The following is a 19,057-nucleotide window of genomic DNA, read 5'->3' on the forward strand; positions in this document are numbered from 1 at the left end:
CAATCCTGAAACCATTTTGACTCTACCAAATTGACCTCAAATATTTCTCTGCAAGGAGGAAGGAAATGGGAAAACCTCTCCCTTGTCTTTTGCTTACCTGTCTTTAGGGCATCTTTGTGTATGAATAGGGTGAGCCTGTGACCTGGACTCAGGAACTAAAGTATGAACCACCACAAAAGAATGGTCAGGCTGCCCAGGTAATGCAATCAGTGACCATTATCAGGTATCCTGGCAGGCAGGATTTCTGCTGCAGACTGCCGCCTCCTGTGATGTAAGTATGATGTTTTGGGGGTGGTCTTGAGCTACAGGGTGGGCAATTTCAAAAGTATATATAAGGGCTTGCATGCCATGGTTCTGGGTTCCTCCTCCTTCCTGCATGTGGTGATTGAGGACCCTGTTGCAACAGTTTACCGTATTTTTCGTCCCATAGGACGCACCGGCCCATAGGACACACCTAGTTTTTTGGGGGGGGAATAAAGGAAATCCCCCCTTTATTTCCCCCCCAAAACCAGGTCGGGGAATCCAAACCAGGTCGGAGAACAGCGGGATGGCGGCGCTGCGCCTCCCCACTGTCCCCCGAGCTTGTGGGGCTGCCCGATGTCTGCCCGAAGCGTGGGGCGCTCTGCTTCACGTTACGTGCAGCAGGCTGCTATTCGCAGCCTAGGGAGCCCTGCGGAAACTCCCGCGGGCTCCCCAGGCTTGCTGATAGCTTCCTGAAGCCTGGAGAGCGAGAGGGGTCAGTGCGCACCGACCCCTCTCGCTCTCCAAGCTTCAGCGAAAGCCTGCATTCGCCCCATAGGACGCACACAGATTTCCCCTTCATTTTTGGAGGGGAAAAAGTGCGTCCTATAGGGCGAAAAATACGGTTATAAAGATCAGGCTTCCTAGCTGCTTTGCTTCTCATTCTCTGGTTGGCCTCTTTTATTTTCTCCTGCTGATAGGGAACCTATGTAAGGACTCTATATGGGCTCTTGGATACCTCATAAGGGAAAAAAAGCAGATTTTGTTTACATCACCATTCAGGATGGTTTCAGCACTGGGACATCAACATGGACACCTATTGCCCATTATATGGCAACAAACGGACATCCCTTGCCCTTTTATTGTAGATGGTCTTGCTGATGATATTGCTCCAAAGTGTGGATTTCTTCCACTGGAAAGTACTGGGTAGGCATTTACATTGGGTGAAGTGAAAACCCTTTCACATTCAGGTGCCAAAATCCCAAGGGAGCAGAAAATACTATTTATGTACGCGACCACAGCTGTGGCGATGTTATTGGCCCGGAGATGGAAAGAAGATTAAGTCCCGACCAGAGAAGAATGGCAGATCAAGTTGATGGATTATGCCGAACCGGCTAAAATGACCAGAAGAATCAGATTTTACAACTTATCTTAAAAACCATTGTAAACAGCTGAAATCGTTAGTTGGATTGGAATATCACTTGTAGTTTAATGTGAATTTTGGACGTAATGGAGAGGTAAAAGATTTGGATTGTCATAAAAGACGCAGGAGGAAATGATTCACAATAGGATCCACAAAGGGAGGAGGGAAGCTCTGGAATCTTGTTTTTATGTTGCATGTTGGATATGTAAGATAAGTTGGAGTAAAGGTAAAGGTAAAGAGGCCCCTGACCATTAGGTCCAGTCATGACTGACTCTGGGGTTGCGGTGCTCATCTCGCTTTATTGGCCGAGGGAGCCGGAGTACAGCTTCCGGGTCATGTGGCCAGCATGACTAAGCCGCTTCTGGCAAACCAGGGCAGTGCACAGAAAAGCCGTTTACCTTCCCGCCAGAGTGGTACCTATTTATCTACTTGCACTCTGAAGTGCTTTCAAACTGCTAGGTGAGCAGGAGCAGGGACTGAGCAACGGGAGCTCACCCTGTTGCAGGGATTTGAACCGCCAACCTTCTGATCAGCAAGTCCTAGGCTCTGTGGTTTAACTCAAAGCACCACCTGCGTCCCACAAGATAAGTTGGAGTACTTGTTATTAAATATACCAGGAAAAAAGCACGCCAAGAACTCTGGCCAATGTAAGTTCCAATAGTGGGAGTGGTCCCTAATCACAAATCAATAGTCAATAGTAACAAAAACTAATCCATTCAAAAGTATGTATTCTGACAAGGATCACAAACTCCAATTGAGGTTACAAACTCTAACAGAGATTACAAACTCAAACTCATAAGGATATGTGTAACACAATAATTCGTTACAGAATTAGGGATAAGAGTTTATGAGTAGAGGTAAGTTTATGTTAGTCCATAGTCGGATTTGGCGTGGAAGTCTTAGTTTCAATCATTGAACAGAAGTCAGAAGTCAAATTCGACGTAAAGGTCTCAGTTTTAAACATAGAGCATAATTGTCAGAAGTCAGTTATGGATTACAAACCAGGACAGGGCCCCGTTTCGATGTATTCACCTTCATCAGCCAATTTTTAAAGGGTTGTGTAAGTTTGAAGACTTTCGGATAAATATATCCTGTTATTTTCTACGTTTCTCAGGGGTAACAACTACGTGTGGGTAGATCAATGTGTATCTTGAGTTTTTCTGTGCGTTTACTTAAAACCATGACCCCTACGGGTCTGAATAGCTATCAGGATTATACATCATTTCTTTAAGACCTCAAATTAAACTGCAGCTGAACTTTAGAACTCTGTGCCGTTAAGATCTAGGGATCTCTTCTACCCCTTTAAGTGCATATAAAAGGTAACAGGCTCACTTCCAAATTGAAAATGCACAGAAAAGCTTTTGAATGGATTACCGTATTTTTCGCCCTATAGGACGCACCGGCCCATAGGACGCACCTAGTTTTTTGGGGGGGAAATCAAGGGAAAATTTTTTATTTCCCCCCCAGGTTTGCGCAGCCATCCCCAAGCTAGAAGAGGGAGACGGAACGCTCCGTCTCCCTCTTCTGCCTTCAGGGACAGCCTTTCTAGCCTCCGTGGGGCAGCAGCTTGCCCCGCTGTCCCCTGAGCTTGTGGGGCTGGCGATGGGGAGAAGCAAGCTGGCTTCTCCCCCCCCCCGCCAGCCTCCAGATCAGGTCAGGGAATAGCGGGGTGGCGGCGCTCCGCCTCCCCGCTACCCCTGAGCTTGTGGGGCTGGCGGGGGGAGAGAAGCAAGCTTGCTTCTCCCCCCCCCCAGCCTCCAGATCAGGTCGGGGAATAGCGGGGTGGCGGCGCTCCGCCTCCCCGCTGTCCCCCGAGCTTGTGGGTTGCAGGCTGCTCCCCGCAAGCCTTGCGAGCCCACGGGACCTCCTGCCGGGCTTGCAAGGCTTGCGGATAGCTTCCTGAAGCCTGGAGAGCAAGAGGGGTCGGTGCGCACAGACCCCCCTTGCTCTCCAAGCTTCAGCGAAAGCCTGCATTCGCCCCATAGGACCCACACACATTCCCCCTTCATTTTTGGAGGGGGGAAAGTGCGTCCTATAGGGTGAAAAATACAGTAGTTTTTGTTATTATTGACTATTGATTTGTGAATAGGGACCACTCCCACAATTGAAACTTACATTGGCCTGAGTTCTTGGTGTGCTTTTTTCTTGGCATGTTGGATATGTGACTGTATCGTTTTAATCTGAAAAACTAAATAAATACATTTTATTTTAAAAAAAGAAAACCCTTTCACATCTGCACTGCTTTTGGCGACAGCCGTTCCAAGCCAACTTAAGGGAACAGTTTTGTTCTGTGCACTAAACTCCCATGGTTTAATGGAATCATAGAATCATAGAATCCTAGAGTTGGAAGAGACCACAAGGGCCATCGAGTCCAACCCCCTGCCAAGCAGGAAACACCATCAGAGCACTCCTGACATATGGTTGTCAAGCCTCTGCTTAAAGACCTCCAAAGTAGGAGACTCCACCACACTCCTTGGCAGCAAATTCCACTGTTGAACAGCTCTTACTGTCAGGAAGTTCTTCCTAATGTTTAGGTGGAATCTTCTTTCTTGTAGTTTGGATCCATTGCTCCGTGTCCGCTTCTCTGGAGCAGCAGAAAACAACCTTTCTCCCTCCTCTATGTGACATCCTTTTATATATTTGAACATGGCTATCATATCACCCCTTAACCTCCTCTTCTCCAGGCTAAACATGCCCAGCTCCCTTAGCCGTTCCTCATAAGGCATCGTTTCCAGGCCTTTGACCATTTTGGTTGCCCTCCTCTGGACACGTTCCAGTTTGTCAGTGTCCTTCTTGAACTGTGGTGCCCAGAACTGGACACAGTACTCCAGGTGAGGTCTGACCAGAGCAGAATACAGTGGCACTATTACTTCCCTTGATCTAGATGCTATACTCCTACTGATGCAGCCCAGAATTGCAGGGGGGGTGGACTAGATGATCCTCAGGTGTCCCTCCCAATGCTACGATTCTGTGATTCTAAGTGCATGGATGGCCTTTTAAGCCACTGTGTCTGGCTCTCCCTCTGCTCCCCGCACCCACCAACTTCAAAATGAAGAACAAGATCCATTCCAGGATATATATATATATATATATTTAAAAAGAGAGTTTTCTTACCATTGTGTTTGTGGCTTCTTTGAATATCCAAAGGAAATCTTAGCAGGAGACTGAGGGTCTTCCTCCGAGACAAGGCGGGTGTGGTCTACAGCAGATCTCAGGAGAACAGCTGCTGAAATTGGGAGAAGGCAAGGAGGGCCACTTTCCAGGAAAAAAAGGGTTAATGAGTAACCTCTGCAAGGCTGGCTTGTGGTTAATTTGAGACAGTTTGAGATAGTTGACAGACAACAGGTAGAGATTCTTTAAAGCAAACTTTAATGATGATCCTGGCAATTCGTGCTGAAGGAAGGATGAGGCGTTGAAAGCAGAGGAAACTTGACATGTATCAGGGAAGGGCCCCAAAACAAGGGGGTTTCTAAACTGGGTCTGGGGTAGGTTCTGCCATTGATCAAGGAAAGTCACAAAGGTAAAGGGACCCCTGATCGTTCGGTCCAGTCGTGACCGACTCTGGGGTTGCGACACTCATATCGCTTTATTGGCCGATTTAGCCGGCGTACAGCTTCCGGGTCATGTGGCCAGCATGACTAAGCCACTTCTGGTGAACACTTCTGGTGAAACGCCTTTTACCTTCCCGCCGGAGCGGTACCTATTTATCTACTTGAACTTGGACGTGCTTTCAAACTGCTAGGTTGGCAGGAGCAGGGACCGAGCAACAGGAGCTCACCCCGTTGCAGGGATTCGAACCGCCAACCTTCTGATCGGCAAGCCCTAGGCTCTGTGGTTTAACCCACAGCGCCAAACACGTCCCTAAGGGAAGTAATAGTCCCACCCTATTCTGCCTTGGTCAGACCACACCTGGAATCCAGTGTCCAGTTCCGGGCCCCACAATTTAAGAAGGATATTGACAAGCTGGAGAATGCACAGAGGAGGGGAACCGTAGACGACGAGGGGTCTAGAAACCAAGCCTGATGAGGAATGGTTGAAGGAGCTGGGAATGTTTAGCCTGGAAAAGAGGAGACTGAGAGGAGATAGGATGATATGAGGGAGCGGCAAGATGGTAGGAGTTTATAAAATTATACACTTCGCGGATAAACTTTTCTGTTTCCAATTCTGGGTGCCACAGTTTAAGAAGGATGTTGGCAAGCTGGAAGATGTGCAGAAGACTGCAACCGAGATGATCAAAGGTCTGGAAACCAAGCCTGATGAGGAATGGTCAAAGGAGCTGGGAATGTTTATCCTGAGAAAGAGGAGACTGAGAGGAGATAGGAGAGCCACCTTCAAATATCTGAAGGGCTGTCACAGGGAAGATGGAGCAAGCTTGTTTTCTCCTGCTCCGGAGGGTAGGACTCGAACCCGTAGCTTCAAGTAACAATAAAGGAGATTCTGACTAAGCATCAGAAAGAGCCCTTTGATGCTGAAACAGACTCCCTTGGGAGGTGGTGGACTCTCCTTCCTTGGAGGTTTTCAAGCAGAGGATGGATGGCCATCTGTCATAGACGCTTTAGTTGAGATTTCTGCATTGCAGGGGGTTGGACTAGATGACCCTTGGGGTCGTTTCCAACTTTACAGTTCTATATTCTATAGCAGAGTCCTTGCCAGGTTCAACTTAAAAATACCAGATTGTTGGTATTTGTGAAATCAAAAGTTGGCAGAGCCCACCGGTTCCAGAACCAGCAACTCCAGGGAAGGAGGATAGTTTCTGGGCACCCACTCTGGGGCTTTCGCCAAGAAATTATATGTTGTCTCTGGAATGAAAGGGTCAGCACAGTCCCCTTCTGCACCAAACACTGTCCCCGTATCTCTCTCTCCCATCTGCTGAGCTGGAGATCTTCCTTCCGATGTCCTTGCTTTTCGAACCTTCTCAAACGGTGACTCCATCCCTTTCCCCTCTTCATCTGTTTCCTGCTGACACACCTTCTTGGCTGAAAGTCAGGCGAGCAGAACAAACGCGCCTGGATAGCGTTCTAGGAAGGACAGCAAGCTTTCTAAATCCAGAGAGCCGCATTCTGGTTAACCTGCGAGATCGCCTTACCCGTTACATGCCCACTTGGCCATATCAATCTATGGAAGGGGCACTGTTAAAAAGTACCACATAATTCCACATTCTGCGGCAGCACCTGCACTGCGGAACTCCCTGCCTATGGAAATCAGGCAGGCGCCTTCACTGTATTGTATCCGGCAGGTGCAAACATAGCCTATCCTATCCAGATATATAGAATGTGGGTGGGTGTTTTAATCTCCATAATTTAAGCTCCATCTGGTACGCAGGCTGAGACCCTCCCTGCCCACAGACTGTCTCGCCAGAGTGGTGCATGCTCTGGTTATCTCCGCTTGGACTACTGCAATGTGCTCTATGTGGGGCTACCTTTAAAGGTGACCCAGAAACTACAACTAATCCAGAATGTGGCAGCCAGACTGAGGACTGGGAGTGGCCGCCGAGACCATATAACACCGGTCTTGAAAGACCTACATTGGCTCCCAGTACGTTTCCAAGCACAATTCAAAGTGTTGGTGCTGACCTTGAAAGCCCTAAACAGCCTCAGTCCAGTATACCTGAAGGAGCGTCTCCACCCCCATCGTTCAGCCCGGACACTGAGGTCCAGCGCCGAGGGCCTTCTGGCGGTTCCCTCATTGTGAGAAGTGAGGCTACAGGGAACCAGACAGAGGGCCTTCTCGGTAGTGGCACCTGCCCTGTGGAACGCCCTTCCTTCAGATGTCAAAGAGAAGAACAACTACCAGACTTTTAGAAGACATCTGAAGGCAGCCCTGTTTAGGGAAGCTTTTAATTTTTAACAGACCACTGTATTTTAATACTTTGTTGGAAGCCGCCCGGAGTGGCTGGGGAAGCGGGCGGGGTATAAATAATAAATTCTTCTTCTTCTTCTTCTTCTTCTTCTTCTTCTTCTTCTTCTTCTTCTTCTTCTTCTTCTTCTTCTTCTTCCCCTCCTCCTCCTCTGTTTATTGCTTCCCCCCTTGCTTCCCCCCCTCACAATTACTGTTAATTGTTTTAGTGACCAATTTATCATCTTTCTTTTCTTTTTTTGTAAACTGCTTTGACAGTTTCATTTTATTTTACAATCAAGCCGTGTACAATTTTTAAAAATAAATAACTTTCCAGGGGCAGCTTGCTAGCAGTTGACAGGACCAGAGGAAAAAGTTTCAAGGAGGGAAACTTTTTCAAGCCCTAACTGGTGATGTTGAGGTTTGGACCTAAGACCTTCTGAGTGCAAGGCAAATTATCTCCCCTGAGCCACACCCTTTCCCCATTAGCCTGCGGGAGCAGACATTTTCCTATAGGTGCTTCATTCCGAACAGTCAATCACCTCCTGCCCACTTTCTGCAGAAGAGAAGTTTCGGATGGCTTCTTGGAACCAACCGCTGCTCTTTCTCATGTTACTTGCAGCCTTGCTCTTTGTATATTTGGGTTCCTCCTCCCTCAAAAGGTAAAGGGACTCCTGACCATTAGGTCCAGTTGTGGCTGACTCTGGAGTTGTGGTGCTCATCTCGCTTTATTGGCCAAGTACAGCTTCCGGGTCATGTGGCCAGCATGACTAAGCCGCTTCTGGCACACGGAAACGCCATTTACCTTCCCGCTGGAGTGGTACCTATTTATCTACTTGCACTTTGACGTGCTTTCGAACTGCTAGGTTGGCAGGAGGTGGGATCAAGCAACGGGAGCTCACCCCGTCGCAGGGATTCGAACTGCCCACCTTCTGATCGGCAAGCCCTAGGCTCTCTGTTTTAACCCACAGCGCCACCCGCATCCCTTCCTCCTCCCTTACTGTTGCTTTTATTGCTGTTCTAACTGGTGCAAACCACCATGGGACTTGGGCGAATGAATAGCACCACAACGGTACTTCAAATCAGTAAATAGTAGTGTCTGCATCGGTGGGGCAGGCATCCCCTCCCCAAATCTTAAATCCCAGACTCTTAAGAAGCAGACAGGAAAACGCATTTTGTCCCCTTTCTCCAGCTGCAGGCCAAAGTTCAGCTCAGATAATTGTCCTGTTAATCACAGAATGGTTAACATGTGGCAGCCAATAAGTTAACTATTGCCTGGACTGGTTCAGAGTCCCCATAAATTTCCCAAAACGCTTCTGGGCACATTTGAGTATTTTCCTTTGAAAAGAATTTACTGCTAGTCATCAAAATATAGTGCTCATGAGACTTTGGAGAAGAGAAGGCTAATCTAGCTACAGAGCAGACTTTGTCATGATTAATTTTGTAGCTCCGTATGTGTGTGTTTTATGCACACAGCTCACTGGCTCCTTAGGCAGAACAAGACTCTGCCCCCGAAGGACTTTTGTTGTTGTTTAGTCGTGTCCACCTCTTCGTGACCCCCTGGACCAGAGCACGCCAGGCCCTCCTGTCTTCCACTGCCTCCCGCAGTTTGGTCAAACTCATGTTGGTAGCTTCGAGAACACTGTCCCACCATCTCGTCCTCTGTCGTCCCCTTCTCCTTGTGCCCTCCATCTTTCCCAACATCAGGGTCTTTTCCAGGGAGTCTTCTCTTCTCATGAGGTGGCCAAAGTATTGGAGCCTCAGCTTCAGGATCTGTCCTTCCAGTGAGCACTCAGGGCTGATTTCCTTCAGAATGGATAGCGTTGATCTTCTTGCAGTCCATGGGACTCTCAAGAGTCTCCTCCAGCACCATAATTCAAAAGCATCAATTCTTGGGCAATCAGCCTTGTTTATGGTCCAGCTCTCACTTCCATACATCAGTGCTTATAAGAGGCTTACTGGGAAATGCAAAAGGGCTACAAGTGGCTTAACAAGCATAGGAACATAAGAAGAGCTTGCAGGATCAGGCCAATGGCCCATCTAGTCCAGCATCCTTTTCTCACAGTGGCCAACCAGATGCTTGAATGGGAAGCTCTCAAGCAGGTTTTGAGCTCAAGAGTCCTCTTCCACTCCTGTGGTTTCCAGCAACTGGGGTTCAGAAGCCGTGGGATAAGCAGCCTCATATAACCAACATGCTTAAGTCTCATTAATGCATGAAGGGGTTATGGTCATAGAGTAGGTTGTCCTCCTATACAAACGATTTAGAAACACCACTTTGGAACCTAAGTTTTACGGCCTGTGTTTTCTGACTGCTGTATGGAAAAGCACATGAACCTGACCTTTGAAGAGTTTGTAAGTAAACCATGTTTAACTCACCAAACGAGTGGTATTTTTCTATGCTAAGGAGAGTGGGGAATCATAGAATCATAGAGTTGGAAGAGACCACAAGGGCCATCGAGTCCAACCCCCTGCCAAGCAACTTTGGAACTTTGGAAGCAACTTAGAAGGGGATACAGTGGTACCTCTGGTTGCGAACGGGGTCCGTTCCGGAGGCCCGTTTGCAACATGAAAAGAGCGCAACCTGCAGCGGCGTGTCTGCGCACGCACAGGTTGTGATTCGCCGCTTCTGCACATGCGCAAGTGGCGAAACCCGGAAGTAACCTGAAAGAACGTAACATGAAGTGGACGTAACATGAGGTATGGCTGCATTTTAAAGGTTTTACAGTCTATATTTCTATGCTTTACTTTGATGCCTATTTTGCGATTTTAAATTTCTGCTGGGGTGCTCTCAGCAAAGAGTTCTTGCCCCAAACCGGGATCTTGCCATCCAGGGAATCCTCCTTTGATTATACCTATATTATTATATTATATTATATTATATTATATTATATTATATTATATTATATTATATTATATTATATTATATTATATTATATTATATTATATTATATTATGCATCTTCCAAGGCTCCATCTACTTTCCAGTCAACTCTCACTAGAAAACTCTTAGCTCTTGTGATCCACTTTAATCACCTTTTGCTCCCTCTCTCCCCATCTCACCCCACTGAAGCAGTATGAATTTCTTCAAACTGTGCTGGGTGTCTCATTCCAAAGTTTCTGGATAGAATCCCAGCTACCAGGAGCCTGCCTTCTATCATTAGCCCTCATTGATGAGACACCACCAATCACCTTGGACTAATAGGAAGCAATCTGCGTAACTAAGAATGGCGCTAAGCATCTGTAAGGCCATTGTGTCTGCTAAACAGGTACAGCAGACAGGCCTGCCGTGATCGGTTTAGGTCAGGAGCATGCAAATGTGGTGAATTTCTGCAGCTGAATAATGCATGGCGCAGGCTGCAAATGCAAATTTGCATGAGAATACACGGGAATTTTGAGAAGGCAGTTGCGATCGCAACCAATTGATTGCGACTGCAGAGTGATGTCAGTGATCTGATGGCTGTGAGTTTTGAATGCGTCTGACAATTAGAAGCACGAGACACTGATTGAATCAATGCAAAGTGGGCAACTTGCATAGATATGGGGAGGGCCACGACTGTTGCTGAATATTCATACAGTCCTCAGATGTCAGACGTGTCTTCTATCGGCTTGAAGCGAGGGCAGCCCACGGGCATCAAGGAGAACAGAATCACTTGGGCACTTTTTGCCTCAAAGCGGAAAGAAGCAGAAGTCCCAGCAAAGGAAGAATGGATACAAAAACTTGTGGAATATTCAGAAATGGCGAAATTTACCGGAAGAATAAGAAACGAAGATAACAGAAATTTTAATCTAAGAATGGAAATGTTTTATTGAATATTTACAGATAAATTGCAAACAGATGAAAACATTAGCAAGATTATTGTAATAACCTGCAGTTTCATAAGAGTATATATTTAAGGTAAAGGGACCCCTGACAGTTAAGTCCAGTCGCGAACGACTCTGGGGTTGCGGCGCTCATCTCGCTTTACTGGCCGAGGGAGCCGACGTTTGTCTGCAGACAGTTTTTCTGGGTCATGTGGCCAGCATGACTAAGCCGCTTCTGGCGAAACCAGAGCAGCGCACGGAAACGCTGTTTACCTTCCCGCCAGAGCGGTACCTATTTATCTACTTGCACTGGTGTGCTTTCAAACTGCTAGGTTGGCAGGAGCAGGGACAGAGCAACGGGAGCTCACCCCATTGCGAGGATTTGAACCGCCAACCTTCCGATCAGCAAGCCCAAGAGGCTCAGTGGTTTAGACTGAGGTACCATCTCTTGAATCAAGGGTGCTGTGGGTTAAACCACAGCCTAGGACTTGCTGATCAGAAGGTTGGCGGTTCGAATCCCCGTGATGGGGTGAGCTTCTGTTGCTCGGTCCCTGCTCCTGCTAACCTAGCAGTTCGAAAGCACATCAAAGTGCAAGTAAATAAATAGGTACCACTCCGGCGGGAAGGTAAACGGTGTTTCCGTGCGCTGCTCTGGTTCGCCAGAAGCAGCTTAGTCATGCTGGCCACATGACCCGGAAGCTGTACACCAGCTCCCTCGGCCAATAAAGCGAAATGAGCGCCGCAACCCCAGAGTCATCTGCAACTGGGCCTAATGGTCAGGGGTCCCTTTACCTTACCATCTCTTGATAGTACTTGGTGGTATAAAGTTGCATACAAATTTAATAAACGAACAAAACAAAATCAATGAAATTAACTGGCAGAAAGGGAGAGAGAGATTTTGAACTCTGAGAATCTGTTCATGCCACTTCTTTGTTGAAGGCGATGCCACCTGGAAAACTAGCCCATGCCATCTCTCTTTTATGGCCCTGGTTTTGCTAACAAAGGAGGCGTCTTATGAAACCGGGCCACCGATCATATTGCAAAAGACTTGGGAGACAAATGTCAGTGGGTAGAATTTTATTTTATTTTTGTCCCCTGCAGCAGCAGAGCTGTCGGGCTAATAGAAAGGGCTTTGGTGGACCGCCCCCCCCCAGCTAATTAAGGAGTGTCGCCATCCGTCAGATAAGAGGCAGAACGAAAGGGCATCATGCTCTGCGGACGGCACCCTGGATTTATTAGCTAACCCGAAGCGGCGGAACCTGGCCCTATCACAAAGCGTTTCCATTGGAAGACTTTTATTGCATTGAAAGCCGCCAACCAACCCCCCCCCCAATCTTCTCATTGCTCTGTTCTTGCTCCCCCTCCTCTCTCCCCCTTGCAACATCCTCCTCCTTTTATCTCGCTTGTGTGTTCTCAGCATCTCACTCTCAGGGAAAATAAATAAATAAAGCAAACATGATTTGCTCTGGGATAGAGCGGCCTTGAAGATAAGGAAATGTCATGATGCCCCCGCTGTGCGCAGTATAAGGACGAGACGGCCGAACCTCTGCGTGTTTTTCTGAAATGGCACATCTCTTTGGAGGCCTGGTCCCCTTTTCGCTCCCAATTTCCAAAAGGGATATATATATATATATATATATATATATATATATATATATATATGTGTGTGTGTGTGTGTGTGTGTGTGTGTCAGGTCCACACGTCTGAACCGTTTGTGCAAAGAAGGGCACACGCCCCCCCTCTTTGACGAGCTATTAATTTCGCTTTAAAAATAAAAATGAATGGGATTTCCACCGGATACCTGAAAAATGAATCAGCCTCATAATTTTGTAATTGATTTTCATACAATTTAACAAATCCAATTCGGTTCCCATACAATACTCCCTTAGCATTTCGACTTCCTGTCCTTACTTCCATGATGTTTCAGTACAAAACCTTTTATCGACTGCCTTAAATATAATACTTATTTCTGACTCCCTTGGCATGACAGCGAAGATGAGCTGTCAAATAGGCGAATTTGACTGGACATAACCATCCAGCATTTTTTAAAAACCTTTTAATACTTATTTCTAGAACATATATACTACATTACATTCCTTTATCATTCACATTCCTTTGCTTATATTTCCAGCCCAGTCTGCGATTTCATTTGCCTATAATATTTTCTCAGATAACCTGGAAAGGGTCTCAACTCTCCCACAAACATTTCGTCCTTTGGGTCTCTTCTTTTCACCATCTCCACATATTCCAATAGCTTTGAAATCTACTCCTCTTTCGTTGGAACTGTTTTTGATTTCTCTGCATTCAATATTCTGGCTGGGAGCATCCATAAACAATTTAACCAACTTTTGTGGGGGGGGGACCTCTGCCCCTATTCCCCAAAGAAATGCTTCAATATTTTTATGTGGGGGAAAGACTGTTTTATTTATTTATATTTTTTAAAAAATAATATTTATTAAGCTTTTCCAGACAGTAAAAATTACAAAATTATAAATAAGAAAGTAAAGAAACATAACAATAGTAAAAGAGAAAGAGAAAAAATACAAAAATAGACAATAAAGAAGAAAATTAATAAAAAAGAGAAAAACAGTCAATATTTTCATGTCATATCTTTCAATTACTTATTTCCTGACCTCCTCACACACACCCTTTTCTGTATTCCAATTCACATAGTTAGTTCAGCAAACCCTTACCCTCTATCATTTATCTTTACTTATTATCTTAACCTTTTATAACTATATATTTCCAACCATTGTCAATCCACATTTACATATCTTGTTCGACTTTTTGCCAAGACTGTTTTAAACAACTTTTTCAATTAATTTTGAAGACCTTCCTCTCTAGAGGCAGAGAAAGGCAGGTGTCTGTCTAGAGAGAGGATAGTCTCATGCTGGAAGACTCTCCCTTGGCCGTTGCAGGCAGTTTTGAATGCATGGACAGGACAAGACTTGCACTGGTCATCTAATTAGTAAAAGGTAAAGGTAAAGGACCCCTGGATAGTTAAGTCCAGTCAAAGGCGACTATGGGGTGCGGCGCTCATCTCCCTTTCAGGCCAAGGGAGCCAGCGTTTGTCCACAGACAGCTTTCTGGGTCATGTGGCCAGCATGACTAAACTGCCTCTGGTGCAATGGGACACTGTGATGGAAACCAGAGCGCATGGAAACACCATTTACCTTCCCGCCACAGTGGTACCTATTTATCTACTTGGACTGGCGTGCTTTCGAACTGCTAGGTTGGCAGGAGCTGGGACAGAGCAACAGGAGCTTACTCCGTCACGGGATTCGAACCGCCCGCCTTCTGATCGGCAAGCCCAAGAGGCTCAGTGGTTTTTAACACAGCGCCACCCGTGTTCCATGGCTTCTAATTAGTACACTGGTACCTTGGTTTACGAACTTAATCCATTCCGGAAGTCTGTTCTTAAACCAAAGTGTTCTTAAACCAAGGCATGCTTTCCCATAGGAGTTGGGGGCTCAATTTACACTCAACAAGAAGCGGAACATGTTCTGCTTCCAAGGCAAAGTTCACAAATGAAAACACCGGCTTCCGGGTTTGCAGCGTTCTTAATCCAAGTTGTTCATAAACTAAGATGTTCTTAAACCAAGGTACCATTGTACTGGTAGTGGGGTAACTGGAGTCCTGTGTCTAGTTCTGGGCACCACCGTTTAGGAAGGATATGGACAAGCTGGGAACAGTGATCAAGATGGTCAAAGGTCTGGAAACCAAGCCTTACGAGGAATGGCTGAGGGAGTTCCAAATATCTCAAGGAGGATGCAGCAAGCTTGTTTTCTCCTGCTCTGGAGGGTAAGATCTGAAGCAATGAATTCACATGTCAAGAAGGCAGATTCTAACAAAACCTTAGGAAGAACTTTCTGAGAGTAAGAGCTGTTTGCCAGTGGAACAGACTCCCTTTGCAAGATGGCGGACTCTCCTTTGTTTGGGGTTTTCAAGCAGAGGTTGGGTGGCCATCTGTTAGGGATGCTTAACTGAGATTCCTCCATTTCGGGGAGCTGGACCAAAGGAACTCTGCGGTCCCTACTATTCTCTTGTTTCTTCTTTCATCTGTGATAATTGTTGTTGTTGTTTAGTCGTGTCCGACTCTTCGTGACCCCCTGGACCAGAGCACACCAGGCACTCCTGTCTCCCACTGCCTCCCGCAGTTGGGTCAAACTCATGCTGGTAGCTTTGAGAACACTGTCCCACCATCTCGTCCTCTGTCGTCCCCTTCTCCTTGTGCCCTCCATCTTTCCCACCATCAGGGTCTTTTCCAGGGAGTCTTCTCTTCTCATGAGGTGGCCCAAGTCTTGGAGCCTCAGCTTCAGGATCTGTCTTTCCAGTGAGCACTCAGGGCTGATTTCCTTCAGAATGGAGAGGTTTGATCTTCTTGCGGTCCATGGGACTCTCAAGAGTCTCCTCCAGCACCATAATTCAAAAGCATCAATTCTTTGGTGATCAGCCTTCTTTATGGTCCAGCTTTCACTTCCATACATCGATAATCATCTCTGCAAACTGTGCACATACACCCCATTTTGGCTCAGCGCTGTGATTACAGCTTAAAACAAGGTTCCTTTATTCAACAAGGGATTTGGCAATGCCAAGGTAGCTTCATCACATCGCGTGATTGAGACTTTGCACATCACATAATAACATTTCCCATGTTGTCTGTACGTTTTCCCCTTCTGGATCATCTAAGGCTCAAATTGTCTCAATCACACACGCATAAACACACAGATGCCAGGAGTGGCTGCTTTCGTTGGAGAGGATGAAATTAAACCCACTAATTGCAGAGCACCTTCGGGTTATCGCTCTTGTTATTTGCAACAAATTATCTGTTAATTGCACACCAAGCAGGCTTATCTCCGTCCCCACAAGAAGATGCAAACGACACAATGCCTTGTTTGTTCAGATTAAAAACTACAATATGCACAATTTGATACATGGATGCACACAGAGACATGTAACATTGTGCATTAACTCGGGGACAAGGGGACCCAGAGATGCCACAGCGTTGAGTAAGGGTGATTTCATGGTAATACAAGAGGAATATTACCTAAGGCTGATGACTAACATCACGAGAACGACTCACGCTACTTTGTAGGTGTTCATCCATCAGCAAATGGGATGGTCTTTGCTTTCTTCACCAGGGGAGTTTTCCTAAGAGGGACAAAAGCAGCCCACTGGAACGGCCATGAATATGGGATAAATATAGGAGCAACAGATGGGTGCAGTGGTACCTTGGTTCTCAAACTTAATCCGTTCCAAAACCAAGGCGCACTTTCCCATAGAAAGTAATGTAAAATGGATTAATCCGTTCCAGACTTTTAAAAACAACCCCAAAACAGCAACTTAACATGAATTTTACTATCTAAGGAGACCATTGATCCATAAAATGAAAGCAATAAACCATGTACTGCAGTCACACAATCAATCAATCAATCAATCAATCAGTAGCTGAACTGGGTTCCACATAGTCACAAAAACAAAACAAAAGAGCTGGAAAAACAAAAACGCAAAATAAATAGCAGAAACAGACAGACCTCAGCTTAACACTCAAAACGGAAGTGTAGCACTCAAAATGGAGAACGTTTGGCTTCCAAAAAAAGTTCGCAAACCAAAACACTTACTTCCAGGTTTGCAGTGTTTGGGTTCCAAGGCGTTTGAGAACCAAGGGACCACTCTATAGGAGAAACGGGCCACAACATTATCAGCTAATAAGGACCTGCAACCAATAAAACACGTTAGCAGCAGGTTCAGTCAGTCACACCAGTGCAGGCACTGTGATCTGAGCATCAGATGATAGAATCATAGAACTGTAGAACTGGAAGGGACCCGAAGGGGTCATCTACTCCACCCCCCTTGCATGATGATGATGATGAAGAATAATCCCTAGCTGTGAATTCTGGGACACAATCTAGCACCTCCTGAGCTTCCTTGCCTCCACCTGCAGAAGCTGCAGCCATGCTATTCACATTGAATGCTGAGGCCTCTGCTTCTGAGTCAGGATGCAATGGGCTGACTCAATTCTACACTTTATTGTTGTTGCTAATATGTAGGTGCTCAGTGCTTTTTTTCTGGTTGGATGCAGGGGTACGCATACCCCTAAACATTTTGAGAATCTAAGTTTGGCTTCATTCAGGGGCAGTATTTCAAAATGAGTAGGAAAATGAGAGTACTCCTAAACGTTGTTTTTTTAAAAGAAAAAAGCACTGTAGCTGCTTCTTCTAATGGAAATGAGAGGTGGGAGTGAAGAGGAGAGGTGGGTGGTGACACAGGCACTATCCAGTAGCTACCAACCACACCCAGCTTTTGTTCAACAGGCTGAAAAGGCGTAGAAACCCTCCCCGCCATCTTTCTAGAGCTTGTCCCATTGCGCCTGTGTTTTCAGAGCAGCAAAAGTGCTCAAATAAACCATCTTCAGAAAGCAAACTGAAAGCAAGTCTTGCATCCTTGCAAACAGCCTATTACGTCTGCTGCTAATGTGTGTCTGTGTGTGAGTGTGTGTGTCTTTCAATATTGGAAATTTCAATAGCAGGGGCTTTCATATAGTGGAAGATTAGCTTACGAATGACCTGTTGGTCAAGAGTAATCTGCTGTTTGTCTGAAGTTGGAGCCTCCTCAGACCTTGCAGGCTGTTGTCGTTTAAACGCAGTTATTGATATCATAGCCGAACGACCATTTGCTGAATACTCTGTTGCAAAGAAAGCCCCTTCTATCTCAGCAGGGAAACAGGCAATAGCTCTGGCTGACTGTCAGGCCAGTTTGTCCTTGTTAGGCGAGACCAAATTAATCTGTCCGATCTGCGGATAAAAGTCTATAGCTGTAGTGTGGAGTAAGAAACTGGGATGATAAGAATGGAATGGACACTGTGCCCGATTCTGGTCACCTTGCCTCAAAAAGGATATTGCAGACTTGGAAAAGGTTCAGGGAACCCAAATGATGGAGGGGATACTGCCAGTGTTTGAAAAAGAAAAGGTTCTGACCTCCTTTTTACTCCTTTGCCTAGTCCTCAGACCTTGTTGTTGTTGTTGTTGTTTAGTCATGTCCGCCTCTTCGTGACCCCCTGGACCAGAGCACGCCAGGCCCTCCTGTCTTCCACTGCCTCCAGCAGATTGGTCAAACTCATGCTGGTAGCTTAGAGAACACTGTCCCACCATCTCGCCCTCCGTCGTCCCCTTCTCCTTGTGCCCTCCATCTTTCCCAACATCAGGGTCTTTTCCAGGGAGTATTCTCTTCTCATGAGGTGGCCAAAGTCTCGGAGCCTCAGCTTCAGGATCTGTCCTTCCAGTGAGCACTCAGGGCTGATTTCCTTAAGAACGCATAGGTTTCCTCAGACCTTAGTTGGCACAAAAGAGTATTCTTGCAGAGTATTGCTGGTTTTAGTCTTAAAAAGTCTTCTTCTCCAACCACGACCGACAGCTTTTACACACCCCAGCACAACCAGCTTTCTACCATCCAGCCAACCCACACCCAACACTGACACTGATCACTCTATATATACAGGTATACAATTTGGTGAAAGGTTGCATGAGTCATTGTAGGCTGCTGACTCATGCTGACTTAGTTCTTTTAGCATTAAAAAACAGCGGCCAATTTTTAGCCATGACAGATACGACAGCTGCAAGGATGCTGGTAGCCCAGAGCTGGAAAGCCCTTTCAGAGCGGAATGGCAGACTAAGCTGTTGGACTATGCAGAGATGGCAGAAATGACCAGGAAAATCAGAAATCAGGAGGATCAAAACTTCAATAAAGAATGGAGGAAACTGATCTGAGAGACCACTGGAAATGTTTGAACTCTTTAGCAGGTCTTAAATATCTCTTGTAACGTAACAAAGACTTTGGACATAACGGAGAACTGAAAAATTAGGGCTACTTGTAGTATGCAGCTGAAAAGGTTAAATAAAGAACCTATGGAGGGGCGAAGGGAAGTCTAGAGATTCGAAAGAATCTTGTGTATTTGTTATCATTTGTGATTTTGAATGTGAACACTAATTTGTAAAACCAAATAAAAATGATTTCAAATGGCCAAGGGGATGGAGCGGTT

The 19,057-nt window shown here is 46.1% G+C and overlaps 2 protein-coding genes across 3 annotated transcripts in view; one reads left to right on the forward strand and one right to left on the reverse strand.

Moving 5' to 3' along the window:
- Positions 1–4,763, reverse strand: part of LOC310702673 (L-gulonolactone oxidase) — a 52,111-nt gene extending 47,348 nt beyond the window's left edge. The window contains exon 1 of the mRNA XM_083494645.1: positions 4,499–4,763. Coding sequence (XP_083350771.1) covers positions 4,499–4,501 — 3 coding nt within the window. The 5' untranslated portion in view covers positions 4,502–4,763. The remainder of the gene's footprint in view (positions 1–4,498) is intronic.
- Positions 1–19,057, forward strand: part of FBXO16 (F-box protein 16) — an 810,609-nt gene that overhangs the window by 73,397 nt on the left and 718,155 nt on the right. The gene's annotated exons all lie outside the window — the stretch shown is intronic.

Source organism: Podarcis liolepis, assembly GCF_965112155.1.
Source record: "Podarcis liolepis genome assembly, chromosome: 3".
NCBI classification, from domain to species: domain Eukaryota; kingdom Metazoa; phylum Chordata; class Lepidosauria; order Squamata; family Lacertidae; genus Podarcis; species Podarcis liolepis.